The sequence below is a fragment of the Eucyclogobius newberryi genome, unplaced genomic scaffold (assembly GCF_026437365.1).
Source record: "Eucyclogobius newberryi isolate DKJ021-1_F unplaced genomic scaffold, fEucNew1.0.hap1 SCAF_15, whole genome shotgun sequence".
Classification (NCBI taxonomy): Eukaryota; Metazoa; Chordata; class Actinopteri; order Gobiiformes; family Gobiidae; genus Eucyclogobius; species Eucyclogobius newberryi.
In genome coordinates, this window is record NW_027315779.1 from 9,114,146 (window position 1) to 9,130,995 (window position 16,850).

Consider the following 16,850-nt stretch of genomic DNA (forward strand, 5'->3'; position numbering starts at 1 on the left):
CTGGAGCAGCAGCATCACAGAGAGGGAGAGGAAGAGGCTGGACAAAGTCATCATTAAGTCCAGCTCCGTCCTGGGCTGTGCTCTGGACTCGGTGCAGGAGGTGGGGGACAGGAGGGTCCTGGCTAAATTCACATCTATGCTGGACCATGAGTCTCACCCTCTGCAGGACACTCTGTCCGCTCTGGAGAGCAGCTTCAGTGAGAGACTGATCCACCCTCGCTGTGTGAAGGAGAGGTTTCGCAGGTCTTTCCTTCCCTCTGGTGTCAGACTCTACAACAAACACTGCTAGCCCTGAGGTACTGATGTAACTATGTGCAATACTGATGTAACCATGTGCAATACCATCATATTCATGTGCAATACTGAATACTGAATGTGCAATACCTGTAAATAAGAGTGTTCTATTTTGTTTTTATCCGGTTTACTTACCTGCTAATTAGTATTACCTAGTCTTGTGCTAGCTATTTTTACTTTATTTAATTTTAATTTTATTTGATTCTATTATCATTGTTTTATTATGATTATGATTATTATTATCTTATTTTTATTTTTTCTATTTTATTTCATTTCCCCCCTCCATTCCCTATTAAGATAGGTGAGGAGTTTTTGTTAATAAGAGTTTTTTTGTTTTTGGTCATAAGAGTTCTATTAAGAGTGTGTTTTTGAAACTTCCTATAATCTGTCCTTTCCTCCTGTTTCTACTGCGTTGTAACAACGACATTTCCCTTTGTGTGGATATTAAAGGATTATCTTATCTTATCTTAATTATGACTTTGTGCACACTATTTTTGACTGTGCATAGTATTTTTGACTTTGGGCACAGTATTTTTGATTATTTTTGACTTTGTGCACACTATTTTTGACTTTGTGTACAGTATTTTTGACTGTGTATAGTATTTTTGACTTTGGGCACAGTATTTTTGACTTGTACAGTTTAAAAACGTAAATCCCCTGACCCGCGGGGGCTGAGCGGGGCAGGTCGCTCCCTCTAGCGGCAGACGGCACGCCTACGGGCCGCGGCAGAGCGTCACCGCGTCAACCTCTCCCGTGCGTCCTCCCAGAGCCCGGGGAAGAAAGTTGTCCTCGCCCGCCAGGAAGTGGCTTCGGGATTACACTGCTCTTCGCCACCGCCGCTCTCGGCCCCGGTGCTTTCCCCTCCGCGGAGAGAGGCAGCGACATGAGGCGGAAGGAGAAGCGGCTGCTGCAGGTCGCCGGGCTGCTCGTCGTCGCGCTGCTCTTCTTCCCCAACGTCGGACTTTGGGCTTTGTACCGGGACCGCGTCTTCGACTACTCTCCGGAGAGCAACGCGGACGGAGCGGGCGCCTTTGCCCCGGTGCAGGTGAGTGAATCCCCACACGGATAGCGCTGCTATCGACCGCCGCGAGTTCCCCCGGTGCCGCCGCTTATCGTGTGTTCACGCCGCGACAGACGTGACGTGGACATTCCGATACAGCGTGTGCTTGTTGTTGTTGTTGTTTATGGCGTGTTTTATGTACAACCAGAGGGGCTATAGTGCTTCGTGGACGGTCACCGGGGATGTGACGGGGCTCTACCCGGATCTGGGCCCAGGCTCGGCTCCTCCTCGTCGGTCGTGTCGTTGTGAAGTTGCCGCTCGACTTCAGGAAGTTGTCGGGCGGATTTGGAACTCCGTCGGTGTTTGGTGGTCGGCACTAGATCATACAGTCCTAACTCACGGAAGTCAAAATTCCATAATTTTTTTATTATCAAATTCTTTATTACAAAACATTTATAATAAGACAATAAACAGTTTCCACTAGTTAATATACGGAATAGGGGCGAAAGTGACAGAATCTGACTCCAACATGTCGGCGTCCCGCTGATACAGCTCAGGCAATAATTAACTTTTTTTCATTGCATTACAGTCTGTTCCACTTCACACATGGTATATAGTCTGCTCAAAGATGGTGTTTGACCATAAAATAAATATCCCTTACCCCTAACCCCAATTTTATAAGTAGTTAAGAGACGAAGGGAAAAAAAAAAATCGGAAAGTTAAAAAAGTGTAATTCCGCAATACATTTTGGGTCGGAGCAGGAGTCGAACACAGGATCTCGAGCGCCCCACGCCGTGTTTTTAACCGCTGGGCCAACAAACCAGAAGATTCTCCGCTGCGAGACAGTAAATGTACGTCGCATGTGATTTGGGCCACCACGAGGGCCGCCATATTGAATTCTGTAACTTCCGAATTCTGACTTCCGTGAGTTAGGAGTGTATGATCTAGTGACGACTATCCGATCAGGTGGGCCACACTGACGGAGCATGCGAGCGGACAGGAAGTGCGTGTGTTGTTTGTTTTGCGCGACTGGAGGACTCTGAGATCCAGTAACAATTGGGTGTCCAGACGTCCCCTTGTACCCGGGACAGTCCCAGTTTTGAGCCCTCTGTCCCATTTCCCAGCAGAGGTATCCAAAACCATTGATTTGTCCCAGTTTTATTCAAGACATGTCCCAGTTTGTCCCAGTTTGGACCACTTTGAGACCTTCCAACAGTAAAGAAGGGAATATATTTTTGTTTTGTTTTGGCTAAACTAGAGAATATCTGGCTTTTAAAATGAACAAAAACACAAAAGATGCACTCATTTCCACTGATAAAGGTCTCTCTGATTATATACTGACTACAGTGAACCCTCGCTATAACGCGGTTCACTTTTCACGGTCTCGCTGCTTCACGGATTTGCATCATGCATTGTGTTCTGCATTCTGATTGGCTAAACAGTCTCTCCGCGTCTTCTCTACCTGTGTGTCAACGACCGTTATTGACACCCACAATGTCGACAAAACGTTCTGCACCGACAAAGGTGTTAGTCCAAATGATAACTCCACTTTAGGTTTGGTTCATTTATTTAGCGAACACCACGTTCACGTTAGCCAACACAACAACGTCTACCTCGGTCCCACCCAGACACGTAATACAGGCAAACAGAACAGTATTGCCCCCTAGCTGTCAGGCATGAGAAGTGAAATTTAGAGAAGTGAAACTTAAGAAACAAACAAAAGGCACTTGCAGTCGGGCCCAAAAGGCAGAGGAAGATGCTAACTATCGCAGAAAAAGTTAAACTTAAAACAACAACAAACGTTTATACCGTACTTTTATTTGTTAAACAAATGCTTGGGCCTGTAAAAATATTTTGTTCCTTGCTTTCAATGTTTTATGGATTATTTCGTTGTATAATAACTGTAAAAAAATAAAGGTTTCTACTTCACGGATTTCGCCTATCACGGGTTCTTTTTGGTACGTAACCCCCGCGATAAACGAGGGTTCACTGTATACACCTCTTTCACGGCTCACGTGGTATGAATGATCCATCATCCCAGTGCATACAAATGTACTTATTTACCTAAAAACATACGTACTTACTTTGTTTTCCAGTGAATGGCGGACGGTTTGTAGCGTTGTGGATGCGTCTCGATTTCCAAGTTTAGCGTCACGATTATTGCGAGAGAGAAAAACATCACGATTTAACAAAATGTCTCGATTATTGTAACAAAACAGCTGATCGATCTTTAATTTTTTCATTCTTTCCTTCATTTCTGTTGAAGTTTGGCTTTACAACATTTTATTTTCTGAAAGACAAACTTAATTTGACAAACGGCCAGATAAAATAACATTCTTTACATTTAGGTCTAATTTTGGGCCATGTATTGAACAAAAAATACCTAATTTCATTTCTAAAAGTGTCACGATTATTATATTTTTGTTCTTACGATTATATTGTGACCTGAAAAATCACAATTATGGATTAACCTATTAATCTTGACATCCCTAGTTGTTAGTCAAATTCAATTATGTTATTTTTTAAAATTTGTTTTTTTAAGTTTCAAGTAAGTCAAGTCTTTGTTGTCAATATCCCACAGGTCCAAGTCAAGCACTTTAAGTTCAAAGTCCTTAGTCCTAGTACATCTAACTACCAACTGTAGGCTATTAATTCTGTTTTTGAGGAGAAACATCAAGTTGTCTCGTGTCCCGGTCAAGTTCACTGGCGTCCCACCCAAGTATGACAACACTGCAGCACTGCTATTTTGTTCCGTAAAGCTATTTGGCTAGCTTTCATTAACCTCCCCAAATAATGTCTTATTGAAGTGTAGTGACGATTTCTCTTTCGCTTGTCTAAACCTGAAGGTCTGGTAAGTCTTTGGCCACTGACAAAAGGTCTCAGATGTATTATTAGGACCTTGCCAATGGTATACAAAGAACTATCGGTGCATTTATCGTAACATCTACCTACTGTCGGCCAGAACAATCCTTTAAATCCAAATAAAACCATCAGACAAATCTCGAACGACTAAAACGCCATTGACCGTTTAATCCAGTGTTTCTCAACTTGATGTCTTTGTCTCGAGTGCGCCCCCTAGGCTTTGTCTCGAGTGCGCCCCCTAGGCTTTGTCTCGAGTGCGCCCCCTAGGCTTTGTCTCGAGTGCGCCCCCTAGGCTTTGTCTCACACTCTAGTACCTTCTAACGGTGGGACAAAGCGAATAAAATCGGTTTACCATTCATGGGTTTCAGTGTCCTGTTCCCATTACAAAAGGTTCACTTTTTTGTTTTAAAGTGTCAATTGCCACGGCAACAGTCCTGATTGTTGATCATTCCCAAAACCCACGGATAGTTGTGCATTGTCAATCATTAACGTTGTATTTCCTTGTGTTTTTGATACTATTGGCGTCCTGAATCCTGATTTGACATTTGACATTCTGAAGGATGTCAAATGTATCGCAAAGAATCGAATTGTTTCACCTTCTGTAATCTGAACACTTTATACGTTCCCGGACCACTGGTTGGAAAATCGACCAAACTGCTGTGGCAGCTGAAACGTCTGATGGGAATAATATCAATTTGTAAAGCTCGTCCGACTAATAACGTTCATCTTTCAGCTGTCCCAGGAGCAGAAGCTGTTTCATGGTCTCTACACTTGAACACTTGAACTTCAAACTTACTAACTTAAATAACTTTTATTGGGTAGCGCTTGTATTATCAGCAAATATATAAGAAAGTTAACTTCTTTTGTGGCATTGCTAGTTTTCCTATCTCCAAACTCTATGTATTACTGGGAATCAAGCATTTGTTGGCAGATAGCGCACTGATATGGGAAAGAATCAATCTAAAAGTGATGTGTCCATCCCGGAGACGCCTGTCATGCTGCAACGTCAAATAATTATGGGAAAGAGTGTCTGGAATGCTGTGTATGTGGTCTGTAATTAATTTGTGATTTGAATGCATTTTTCCTGTTGTGAAGCACTTTGAATTGCCTTGAAATATGAAATGTGCTCTACAAATAAACTTGCCGTGCCTTGCCTAGTGAACTCCATGGCTTTGTAATATATATATATATATATATATATATATATATATATATATATATATATATATATATATATATATATATATATATATATATATATATATATATATATATATATTACACACACATTTTTTTTAATTTATTTATTGAGAACACATTCCTATCTGAATATCATGTCAAAACTATTGCAGTGACGAAGTAAGCTCAGCCCGTTCTCAAAACTATCATCCATCGCGTTGTCCAGGATGTATTTTCGAAGAGTTTTCACATTTCAACATCACTGCGGTTGGCTTTTTTTGTAAAGTGCATCGAGGCCGTCGTCACTATTGTTGCAAATGCACATTATTCCTCTAAAGACGGGGCCCCAAGCAGCACAATGGCCCTCGCCCTGAGTCAGTGAATGTGGAACGGGCCTCTTTGAATGGCCCGCCGAGACTCCAGGAAGAGAGAGGTCCAGCTACTTATTCAGATGGAAAAATAGCAGACTTTGAGGCACAAATTGAAAGAAAAACCTCGACCATTTAAGTCAAAGACGTTTCAAATGGATTTCCAACCAGTTAAAGCAGAAAATACCAGCTGATATTTGCAAATTAAGAATACTTTCATAGGGAGTCATGAAAGCCCTTGCCTCATTTGCCACATTTAATGTTATTTTGTCTTTCAGGAAGTTCAGTTTTATAATTTTGCTGGTCACAAACTTGAGGAGTATGTTAGACAACAGGAACCAAAGAAAATGAAAGATTTCACGGTTGTTTGGTCAAAATCTCAGTAATAATCGTGACCAATCGTCGAATCGTGATTTTCTTTTTTTTTTTTTTTTTTTCCTTCTCACTAATCGTAACACTAACATTTTTATATTGTGACATCTCAACTTAAAAGTATCTGGCAAATGTGAAAGTACTGTAAAGTCGCCTACATAGCACTTTTATACTCTTGGAAGTGTTTGCCGTTTTTGTCTCGTCAGCTCTTTTTTAAAATTAATCATCACCCCCAAGATTTTAATTTCGTATCTCTCCAAACAGTATTCACAATATTTTTCACAATATTTTTTGCATCTGAATTGGCAAAACTGAGCAGGAATTGCAAGTATCTGTCGTCGGCGTTGTAATGTTTGCTGTATAATTGGCCTTTGAACCAAACCCTCTCCGTGAAGTCCTATCATTAACTCCATTAACCTGCGACTTGAACTACATGTTTGTGGATTCACTCTGCTCCTCCCGCTTTTCCTGACTGTATCACGAAACGCCTCACGAGACTCGCAGCTCATTTGCACATTTCAAAAGGAGGCTCGGGTTAAACGGAGAGCGGGGCAGAGGAAGAGGATGAGTGCAGCTTCCACAAGGCGGCAGATGATTCACTCTGGTTCAAAGGCTTCGGGAGGGTTCAAACACTGTGCTTTACATTCTGAGTTGCGTCGCCAAAAAAGTATCAACACTGACAAAATTGGGGAAAAGAAGGCTGCATAAAATGACACGATTATAGTGAATTTGTGATATTAAATTTAATAAACGGCAGCACCTCCTCTTTACCATTATGGAGATTAAGGGTCTTTGCAATGGACTTTAGTCATGACATTTAAATTTGTTCTGGTTTAGTCATAGACCCTTATGGAGGGACAGATTTAGAAAAGGTGCACTCACTCAGCCTGGTACTCATATATACATTCTGTGCCATATATGATATGATATGAATAATAATATGAATATATATAATATAAATATATAATATGAAACTGCAAAATAAAACATTTTATTTGGAGCGTGGGAACCAATGTTGTTTAAATTGTTGTGACATTCGACAACAAGGAGTCGATTTTCTAACTTCAACATTTTATCAATTTAATTTTAGGATTTGTGGTGCTTTGTCATCTGCATTTGACCCGTCCTCCATGCCATTGGGTCTCCTCAGGATCTTGTCTGGACGACACTCACTGGAGGATCTGACCTGTGGAGCATGTTTTTGGTTGATGGGGTAAACAAACCGGAGCCCCTGGAGGAATCCCACCCAGACACATAAGATAAGATAAGATAATCCTTTAATATCCACACATGGGGAAATTTCATTGTTACAACGCAGTAGAAACAGGAGGAAAGGACAGATTATAGGAAGTTTCAAAAACACACTCTTAATAGAACTCTTATGAACAAAAACAAAAAAACTCGTATTAACAAAACTCCTCTCCTATCTTAATAGGGAATGGAGGGGGGAAAATAAAATAAAATAGATAATAAAAATAAAAAATAAAGACAAAAATCAGATAATAATAAAATAATGATAATATAATAAAATAAAATAAAGTAAAAATAGCTAGCACAAGACTAGGTAATACTATTAGCAGGTAAGTAAACTGTATAAAAAACAAAATAGAACACTCTTATTTACAGGTATTGCACATGGTTGATTCAGTATTGCACATCAGAACATTCTCAGCCAATAATACTTAATACTGATGGGGGGTAGCTAAAATTAATATAGGTATAATACAGATCTTTATTGTCATACGAGAGGTAAATATGCCAAGTCACTAATAGAAATAATCAGATTAAAGATGTTTGAATTTGAGCTTTTTCATATATCAAGAGGGAAATCTGGCTCTTGATCATCGCATCAGAGAGTATGAAATAATCACGTTATAGAATCTGAAAACGACCAATATGCTAATTAATAATAATAATGATTATGTTCATGTTCAAGAAATGGAAAGCCGTTAATTGACAGTTTGAAACTACTTCAGCTTGATTTGATTAATATCACTAGTACATGTCATATTGCTCTTAAATGATCACATTTTGTGTTGCTCTAAATCAAAGACGGATTAAAACAAAGACTTTGCTTCAGGTTTTGAGGAGATAGCATTTTAAGTTAAAACATAAGTATAGAAGTGATTGAAATCATGATTAGTACCTGTGAACAGAGAGTTGCCGTGGTCCTTGAGTATAGTTTTTTGAAAAGAAAGTGCAGTGCTACTTTCAGATTGGCTCCGGAGCTTTGTGTAACGCCACATCCATCACATGTGGAGCCTCGGACGCTCTCGGAGGGGAAGGTCAGAGAAGGTTAGAGAGCCGCAGATCGCGCCAAATAATGAGAGCGGTAAACAAGGACATCTATGTGGGACATCAGGACACAGAGGGAGAGCCCACTTCAGTACAACAGGTACAACGCTCCAAAAACAGACTGCAAACAACAAATATAGAACAAGATTATTAGGTCATGTTGGGTAACACAAAATGAGTTGCTCCGGGAGCGTGGCTCAGAAAGAGACAAACCATAATGTGTTTTAGCCAGACAAAAGTTTCGTTTTTCAGTTCTCTTTAAAGTGCCTTTGACAGGTGGGACGGCTCATGGAACTAAAACGCAGTGATGATAAATCTATTAAGAATTTTGCCAAAAAGAAATAAATCACTGAATAGTTTATTTTTTTAGGTTTATAATTTCACTTCCTGTTTGTTGACCTCACACTAGAAAACACTGGGCCAAAACTCATCTAATGTCACAATGTATTTTATTTGACAAATAAAAATATATGAGAGCCCCTTTATTTTGTTGAATTCATGTTTAGAGATTCAAAAAAGTTGTTTCTTTGTGTAAATTCGGCATAAACTTTGATTGGAATGAGTGTCCCTGGTGTGATGTCACTTCCTGTCATTTTCTACAGAATTCAAGTTTTCTCCACAAATACCTGCTCAATTGGTGTAAAACTATAATGTGTCCAAAGCGTCCGGTGCTCAAACGCCCCCAACGCGCCGCATCTGACGCTCAAAATGCAGGTTTTGTGTTGCAAAATACTCAATGCTCAAGACATGCGTCCACATAGACTTTGTAAACTGGACGCTTTGACGCGGGGGTGTGAGCGACCCTTTAGTCTTCTCTAACATGTCGATGAAGTTGTTTACAATGCGTGCACGGTACAGAATACTTTTTAGAACATCTATTGCAGATCTAAATGCAATGCAATATTTATTTCCAAAGTCGTTCAGGTATATCGTGAACAGATTTCTTCCAAATACATTACAATACGTGAAGCATGGGCATGTGATATACGGCGGTCTGCAGTTTAGAACCTGCTGCATTGAAATTAGACTTTCTTGGCCAGAGCTGACCCCTGCATCATTGCCATGGGAAATATTTGTGTAAATATCTCGTGTTACAATTTAACACTCGCTCGATAAGTACGAGCTCAGGAGCAGATGAACCAGGTAAATCAGGTCACACAGAGTCATCAAGGACAGAGGAGACAGTAGAGACAGAGGAGACAGAGGAGACAGTAGAGACAGAGGGGACAGTAAAGACAGAGGGGACAGTAAAGACAGAGGGGACAGTAAAGACAGAGGGGACAGTGGAGACAGTGGAGACAGAGGGGACAGTGGAGACAGAGGGGACAGTGGAGACAGAGGAGACAAGAGGGGACAGTAGAGACAGAGGGGACAGTAGAGACAGAGGGGACAGTAGAGACAGAGGGGGACAGAGGGGGACAGTAGAGACAGAGGGGGACAGTAGAGACAGAGGGGGACAGTAGAGACAGAGGGGGACAGTAGAGACAGAGGGGGACAGAGGGGATAGTAGCGACAGAGGGGATAGTAGCGACAGAGGGGACAGTAGAGACAGAGGGGACAGTAGAGACAGAGGGGACGGTAAAGGATCGCTCTAAAGCCCAAATATGATGGTCAGTGGTAGAAGGAGTGAAGTTGTGAATATTGTTTTGTAGTTTCGAATATCGAGTATACGGTTTACAATTTTAAAAATACCTATGCCTAATTTTTTGTCTGTAATTTTTTCTCGTTTGTCTAATACATTAAAACACCCCTTTTTAATGTATTAGGCCTATCTGAGGTGTAAGTATGGGCACACATGTAGAAGGCGACAGTACGTTGTATTTTTAGTGCTCGTTGCTGTTTCCGACTTCCTCTAAACCATTTGAATGCACTCACTCGGGTCCGTCCTCATCTTGGATTCACATCCTGTCCTTGTCTCTCGCGTCCCCTTCACCGACTCAATGCAAATCCCATATTTTTTTGACCCCGTGCGCCCTCTCTGCTCCCAGAGGCCCTTTGAGCACCGCACGTCAGACACCTGTCCTTTTGAAGAGTGTAAACAGCATAACTCTGGCTTTCCTCTCCGTTTTAGACGTGGAGGAAAAAGCTGCTGCTGGCGTGGGCCAAAATAGAATCTACTCCGGGCAATTAATACAACTTCAATCTGTTTCGGAGCCGATCGTTTCAAGTTGTAAATGATCGACGCGTGGCTTTTTAATCAAGGTTGTCCGCAGTGAATCCTCTCTCGGTAAAATCATGTGGTTTGGAGAGGTCAGGCTGGACGTTTGGTTGAAATTGCATTGCCGATTGTTGTTGAAAGACATTTTTATCAGTTCAAAAGAATAAACATAAATACAAATCCAGTTATCCGTGTATTGATGGTAAAGAGACGACCACACTCAGGCTTTAGATAGGATTTGAATAAACCTCGTCCAAATAATGTTGTCTGGGGGTATGGGGGCGACTAGGCGAAAAAACGATTAGCTTCGGCATTCTCAGGACCACGGCTCGGCAGCCAATCAGAGCCAAGCACACAAATTTCGTCGACCAATCAGCGTGGAGCATGCAAATTTTCACTTGTAAACAGTAACCTGTAATGGCGGACTATTGTCAAATGCTTCCCGGCCCGATTTAATTTTATTGCACTCAAAAATGCCCGTCGAAAATACGGGAAGACGGGTCTCAATCTAAAAGCCTGACCACACTGTTTATATTGGTTGTAATCTTGTTAAATTTGCCTTCCTGGTTCTGTCTTTGTGCTTGTATACTTTTCCATTAATACACATTCAAAAACAAAACTGCATCACATTCTGCATTTGCTTCCCTGTAAGTCACTAATGAAATGTCAGTGTTGCCGTGGTGAACGTCTCCATCTCCGCCTCCCCTTGCGTCTGTAGGAGTTGATGCGATTTGCCTAATTGCGACTGCTCCACTCCGTTCCCCGTCTCCAGTTGGATTTATGCGGCGCCCACAGGAGTGTTTAAATTTAACGTCTTGTTTTAGTGGGTTTTTCTTCTCCTTCCAACGGTGTGGGCCCTGAGCCGCTCTCCTCTCCCACATAGTGTCAACAAAGGCGGAACAGCAGATTTCCACAGATCCAGGGGCTAAACTTGGTGGCAGAGGTTCATTGTAATTGTTCGCACGGCGGAGGAGAAGCTGGAGTCTTCCCGGTGTTTGTTTGGCTCAGTTCCTAGACTGTAGCTTCTCTTACCTGTAAAGGGAACAAAAGGTCTTGGAAAGGAGAGTTTATTTTTACAACCAAACAATTCAATGACTTGGATGATATTTATTTGAACCTTCTGTCGAACCAGAGTGCCCAAAGAAACATGCAAACTCCACACATACAGGCCAAATGTGCAACCTTCTTGCTGGCTCAGCCACCGCGAGAAGGCTTCATTTAACAACAATACAGGGCTTTAAGCTAGTCCAAACCAGGCTAAATCATGTCAACTAGGACTATACAGCGAAACGTGGACTGAAAATGGTCAAAAGTAAACTCTTGATGAGAACTGAACTAAGAGTTATTGTCACAGGTTCATTTTAGCTTCTGTCACAGTTATAAACGATGTCACCAGGAGTTAAAGCAGTTTGTTTTCCACCAGAAGAAGTTCTTGTATCTTAACACTTTGACCGCCGCCTTGAATCAATGAGATCTTAGTTTGCAATCATTCATGCAAGAGGTAGAGCTTATCAATGCGACGATTAAGAACTTGAATAAACTGCTGTCTCGAGACATAAATACCATTCATTTATGTCTCTCTGTGTGCGGCGGGCGTACACACAACTTAAAATCGACATCTCCGCGCTGAACGCCGGGAGCGGAGTCGGGCAGTTCAAGCCCGTCCCTCTCAAAGCGCGAGGAGCAGAGAGAGCGCGGTCTGTTCTGCTCGCCGATTTGTATTCACGGCACCCGTCCAGCCCAGGGACAGGTGCTGCAGACAGAAACGGCTTTTAATTACCGCCTCACGGAGCTAGACACTGGCTTTTCATGATTACACCCATCCCTGGACGCCCGTTTAGCTCCGTGTGAGGCTAAAGCGCCAGCTAACATGGGATGAGAAGGTTAAACGAAGCGACCGTTTCAATCTCAATCTCAAAAACGCTAGATCATGATAGTGGAAGGTCGTGTTGGCACTCTTGGAAGTCTATTTAGTTTTTTACCATTGTTTGGGTTTGTCAAATTACTCCGAACTACTGAATAACACCATATTTCCCGGAGAATATGTTGCACCAGCCAATAAATGCATAATAGAGAAGAAAGAAACATATTTAAGTCGCGATTTTGGGAGAAATCTATTTGATAAAATCCAAGACCAAGAACAGACATTTCATCTTGAAATGCAATGTAATATATACCGGGCCGATTCCTCTTCTGCGTCACTTTTAGCCTAGAGCGCCCTCTTGTGGTTGTCAGTGTGAAAATAATCAGGTAATAATATCACATATACGTCGCTCCAGAGTATTAAGTCACATCCAAATGGCCAAACTGTGAAAAAAGGTGGTGTAAAGTCCAGAAAATACTGACTATATTGTAAGCGTGTTTTATTTAGTCAAACTTTGGTGTGAAGTTGCATCTTAATATGACCCTCTGAGGCTGCCGTATGAGAGAAGTGATATTCGAGACTGGATAAAAAGGTCGATGGACTAGGAGACTTAATGTTTTAGACTGGATATTGGTTGACTATGGTAACTTTGTGAACTGCAATAGACACGCCTTTTGCAAGTTGAAATCATTGGACCACAGGGACACACGTAATGCTGCAAAATTGAACAAAATGCAAATGTGAAGAGCGCAGTGGAAGTCCAATCAAAAGTTTTATGTCTAAATGACTTTGTGTTTTGAACTTGTTGAATATGTATGTCTTTGAATAATGCCTTCGTTTAGCACTGAACGTCTTGAATATTTAAAACGTAATATGTCGCAGAAACAGTTGATATGAAACGTTTCCATTTCGACCTCATGGCGCTCAGATAGGGGGAGGTTTGAGTCCCATTCCCACCTGGACTTGCTGACTGCACCAATTGATATGCCAACAAAATCTGCTTCGGTCTGGGGTAAGGATGTCACGCTATAAAAAGATGTGTGTTAAGATTAACGATTATTCACAATTACTGAGACCAATTGTCTAACACGCTACTATTCCTCAATTATGCGACCAGCTATACACAATCTAAGTTTTTGATTGTCAAAATAAAGTTCATATTACAAAAATATGCTACAGTTAGCAGTGTTCTCGCTGGGCTGAGGTTTGATGACACCAAACGGTGGGACACCAAAAAATTTCCCTCGATATAGAAAGCCAATATGCCACTTAAATGCCACTTAGGAGCGGCGTATCGCTTCGCTCGGCGCTCCCCGCTCGGCGCTCCGCGGGCCACCATGCCAAAAGCCCTCAGCAAGAACACAGTTAGGTTTATTTTTTACACCATAGATTGATTTTTTTTTTTTCTAAAATACATAATTTTTTTATGTTCTTAAAGCAGAACCAAGTCCCATTTTTGCCTTATTAAATGTCTTAAGTCCCTGTGATAGTTAAATATGTATTTTTGGTGCATTTGAAGTGCCCGTTGTTGCCCCCTGCTGTCTCCAGCCTTGTAACATCTGTCGACATCGACCTGAAGACAAACTCTCCTGAGAAACCCTGGCCTTTTTTTTATAACTGGAAACGCGGAATGTTTTTGTATGTGATTATACCGTTTTAACTCTTAACGTAGTTCTGCTTTAGTGGTATTGGCACCTGAATAATAAATTAGTTTCAACCAGCCTAATAATCCTGACATCCCTAGTCTGCAGTGGCCTTAATATTCACACACTGGTCCACCGGGTACTCCTGACCAGAACAAGAGAAAGTATGGTCTACGTTAGCAAAAATCAATATAATTTCAATTCATGCATCTTGCCGCCGTTATAAGTTGTTTTTGTGAGCTAAAATCAATGAATATTCGTCTCTGTCTCACCTCTGACCTGCTTATTCACGGAGGCCGGCTTCATTAGCATATGTCTAGTGAAGCATCTATGCCATCTGGACGCGTATAATGCCTTCATCGCTCCCGCTATAGCTCTCCCCGACGCCCTGTATCAAAACTGAAATGTTCTAATCAACGTGTGGCTGTGGAGCGGCGCCAGGGGACGCCGCCGTAGAGCCGAGAGGGCCAGCGCTGTGACGTATAGGGCTCCGTGTAAATCAGTGCGCTCTTTGTTGTTCTTTATCTCCCGGTGTCATTCGTTACACACGCACCGTTTAATCACTTGTGACCCTTGAACTCTCATTATCAGAGCTTGATTAAAAGCTATTTGCAGCAGTCAAGCAGGCAAGAAAAGTAGTTAGAGTCTGCTATCGGGGATGAGATGGATTTAAGACAGCAGACCCTGTTAAATGGAAGAAGATGCCGGGAAATAAGATAAGATATTCCTTTATTGTCCCACATGGGGAAATTTCATTGGTGCAACTCAGGTAGATACAGAGGTAGATACAGAAGAACAGATCACTTATAGGAAGTCTGAAAAACACTTTCAGTAGAAGATCTCCTATAAACAAATAAAAACTCCCATAGACAAATAAATAAATAAATACATAAATACCATTGCATGTGATCACAACAGTAATTGCACATGAATATGTGTCACGACAGCACATAGATTGCACATGAATTCCAACAATAGTCCAAGTGCATTGACAAACTAACGGTTGGCGAAGGAGACGTTGGGTTGTTTTTGTTGTACTTGAAGATAAAGGTTTTATCTGACCATAATAATGATGTTAATAATTCACTTCTTGTCTTACCTGGTTTAGAAGATAAGAATAATGTGTGCCCGGCTTGAAAAAAAAAAAACACACCTTCAAGACTTCCCAGAACCCTGTCAGAACTTAAGCTACGCATATAAGTATTCACTCCCAAAAAATCTTTGTCCGGTTGACAAATTTGAATTTTCATTTGCTTGGAACCGACCTGCAAGACGGAGGGATTGAGACCTTGACATAGCAAAGATTTCTTGAGGTGAAAATGACTGTAAACCCTGTGTTAAAATGACCCATGGACCCACAGGTTCTAAAATATACGTTTTATGATTCAATTAGAGCTGCAATTGCCTGAAAATGGCATAGCAAATGTGACGTTTGCACTCTAAACTACACATCGATTAATCAAAAGAATAATTGCTAGACTAACAGATTAACAAAATGATTTTAAGGCAAGGCAAGTTTATTTGTAGAGCACATTTCATACACAAGGCAATTCAAAGTGCTTCACACAGCAGGAAAAATGCATTAAAATCACAAAGAAATGACAGAAACAGAAATACAATAAAATTCCAACTGATTGTCTAAACTAATAAAATCACAAACAAAAGAGAAGAGTGCAAAGAAAAAATCCTTTCAGTCATATGCGCAGCTAAACAAAACTGTTTTTAGCTTAGATTTGAACATTGTCAGAGTAGAAGCCTGTCTCACATCTCCAGAAAGACTGTTCCAGAGTTTAGCTGCATAAAACTGAAATGCAGATTCCCCATGTTTAGTCCTGACTCTGGGCACCTGTAGGAGGCCGGTCCCTGAGGTCCTCAGAGTCCGAGATGGTTCATATGGCACTAACATATCCAAGATGTACTTTGGTGCTAGGCCATGGAGAGACTTGTGCACAAGCAGAGCTGCTTTAAAGTCTATTCTCTGAGCCACAGGGAGCCAGTGCAGAGACCTGAGAACAGGACTAATGTGATCATACTTCCTGGTTCTAGTCAGGACCCGAGCAGCAGCGTTCTGGATGTACTGCAGCTGTTTTACAACTCGTTTGGAGAGACCAGTGAGCAGGCCGTTACAGTAGTCTAATCTACTGGAGACAAACGCATGGACAAGTCTCTCTAAATCTGGTTTTGAAACTATATTTTTGATTTTGGCAATGTTTTTTAGATGGTAAAAAGCTGCTGATGTTATTGATTTGACGTGGCTATTAAAGTTCAAGTCTGAGTCCATTATTACCCCCAGATTTCTAACTTGATTTGTAGGTTTTAGAGCGAGACTCTGGAGGTGACCGCTAACACTTTCTCTTTGTTTCTGTGGGCCAAAAACGATTATTTCAGTCTTGTCTGAGTTCAGCTGGAGAAAGTTGTTTTGCATCCACAAACTGATCTGTTGGATGCAGTGACAGAGTGAATCTACTGGTCCATATTCACCTGCTGACAGTGAAACATAGATCTGAGTGTCGTCTGCATAATTGTGATAGGACACATTTTCACTGCGTATCAACTGACCTAACGGCAGCATGTAGAGGTTGAACAGAAGGGGACCCAGGACTGACCCTTGGGGCACTCCACAGGTCAGGGTCATGTGGTCTGAGACACAGCTACCAATTTCAACAAAGTACTTCCTGTCTTCCAGATAGGACCTTAACCAGTTTAGGGCAGTGCCAGTGATGCCCACCCAGTCCTCTAGTCTCTGTAAGAGGGTTCCATGATCGACAGTGTCAAAAGCAGCACTCAGATCTAACAGAATTAAGACTGAGGCTTT

The 16,850-nt window shown here is 41.5% G+C and overlaps 1 protein-coding gene across 1 annotated transcript in view; it reads left to right on the top strand.

The window, feature by feature from the left end:
* Nucleotides 1-1,131: 1,131 nt before the first annotated feature.
* Nucleotides 1,132-16,850, top strand: part of LOC140360652 (polypeptide N-acetylgalactosaminyltransferase 10-like) — a 90,632-nt gene continuing 74,913 nt past the window's right edge. The window contains exon 1 of the mRNA XM_072445974.1: nucleotides 1,132-1,339. Coding sequence (XP_072302075.1) covers nucleotides 1,178-1,339 — 162 coding nt within the window. The 5' untranslated portion in view covers nucleotides 1,132-1,177. The remainder of the gene's footprint in view (nucleotides 1,340-16,850) is intronic.